Here is a 581-nt window from a genome sequence, read left to right as displayed (position 1 = left end):
TCAGGAATTACATTAAAAAGCATGTTGAAACATATTATTCAGACAAAGGAAGTGAAAAAATAAAGTCTTTTTTAAAAACAACTTTAGATGATATGAAGAATGCCATCCTCTCAGCTATTCATGAATCCACAGTAATAGCTAAAGATAAAAGCAGCACTGTGTCTGGGTGGTTGGATTTGTTCTGTGATTGCCTGGGGAGTAATGTGATCTTCCCAAGAAAAGACCTGATAAGCATTGAACACCAAGAGATAAAAGATATCGAGTTTCTCAAAGAAGCTATGAGTGAAGCTTTGGATCCCACAATGAAGAGAATAGAAGAGAACTATTTGAATATGTCTGTACAAGAAGGAGTTCTGGAAGTTCAGAAAATGCTCTCTGAACACCTCTCTGGCTGCTGGAAACAATGTCCCTGTTGTAAAGCAACTTGTACAAACACAATCCCTACACATGACGGAGACCACAGTGTTCCCTTCCACCGTCCTTTTGCTGTTAGTGGTGGGTCCTTTTACAAAACTGACAACTTTGTCATTGATTGCTGTAGTACTTTGGTAGCAAGCAATTATCTATTGGTTTTGAGAGAT

At 38.2% G+C, this 581-nt stretch overlaps 1 protein-coding gene across 1 annotated transcript; it reads left to right on the top strand.

Moving 5' to 3' along the window:
* Positions 1 to 8: 8 nt before the first annotated feature.
* LOC144218987 (interferon-induced very large GTPase 1-like) lies at positions 9 to 575 on the top strand (the record flags this gene model as incomplete). Its single annotated transcript, XM_077748987.1, has 1 exon — positions 9 to 575. A coding segment is annotated over one exon (567 nt), but the record flags the coding sequence as incomplete, so codon positions are not given.
* Between the last annotated feature and the right edge of the window lie 6 nt (positions 576 to 581).

This window comes from Crocuta crocuta, unplaced genomic scaffold, assembly GCF_008692635.1.
Source record: "Crocuta crocuta isolate KB4526 unplaced genomic scaffold, BGI_CrCroc_1.0 C27692136, whole genome shotgun sequence".
NCBI classification, from domain to species: Eukaryota; Metazoa; Chordata; class Mammalia; order Carnivora; family Hyaenidae; genus Crocuta; species Crocuta crocuta.
This window is presented reverse-complemented; position numbering and strand designations above follow the sequence as displayed.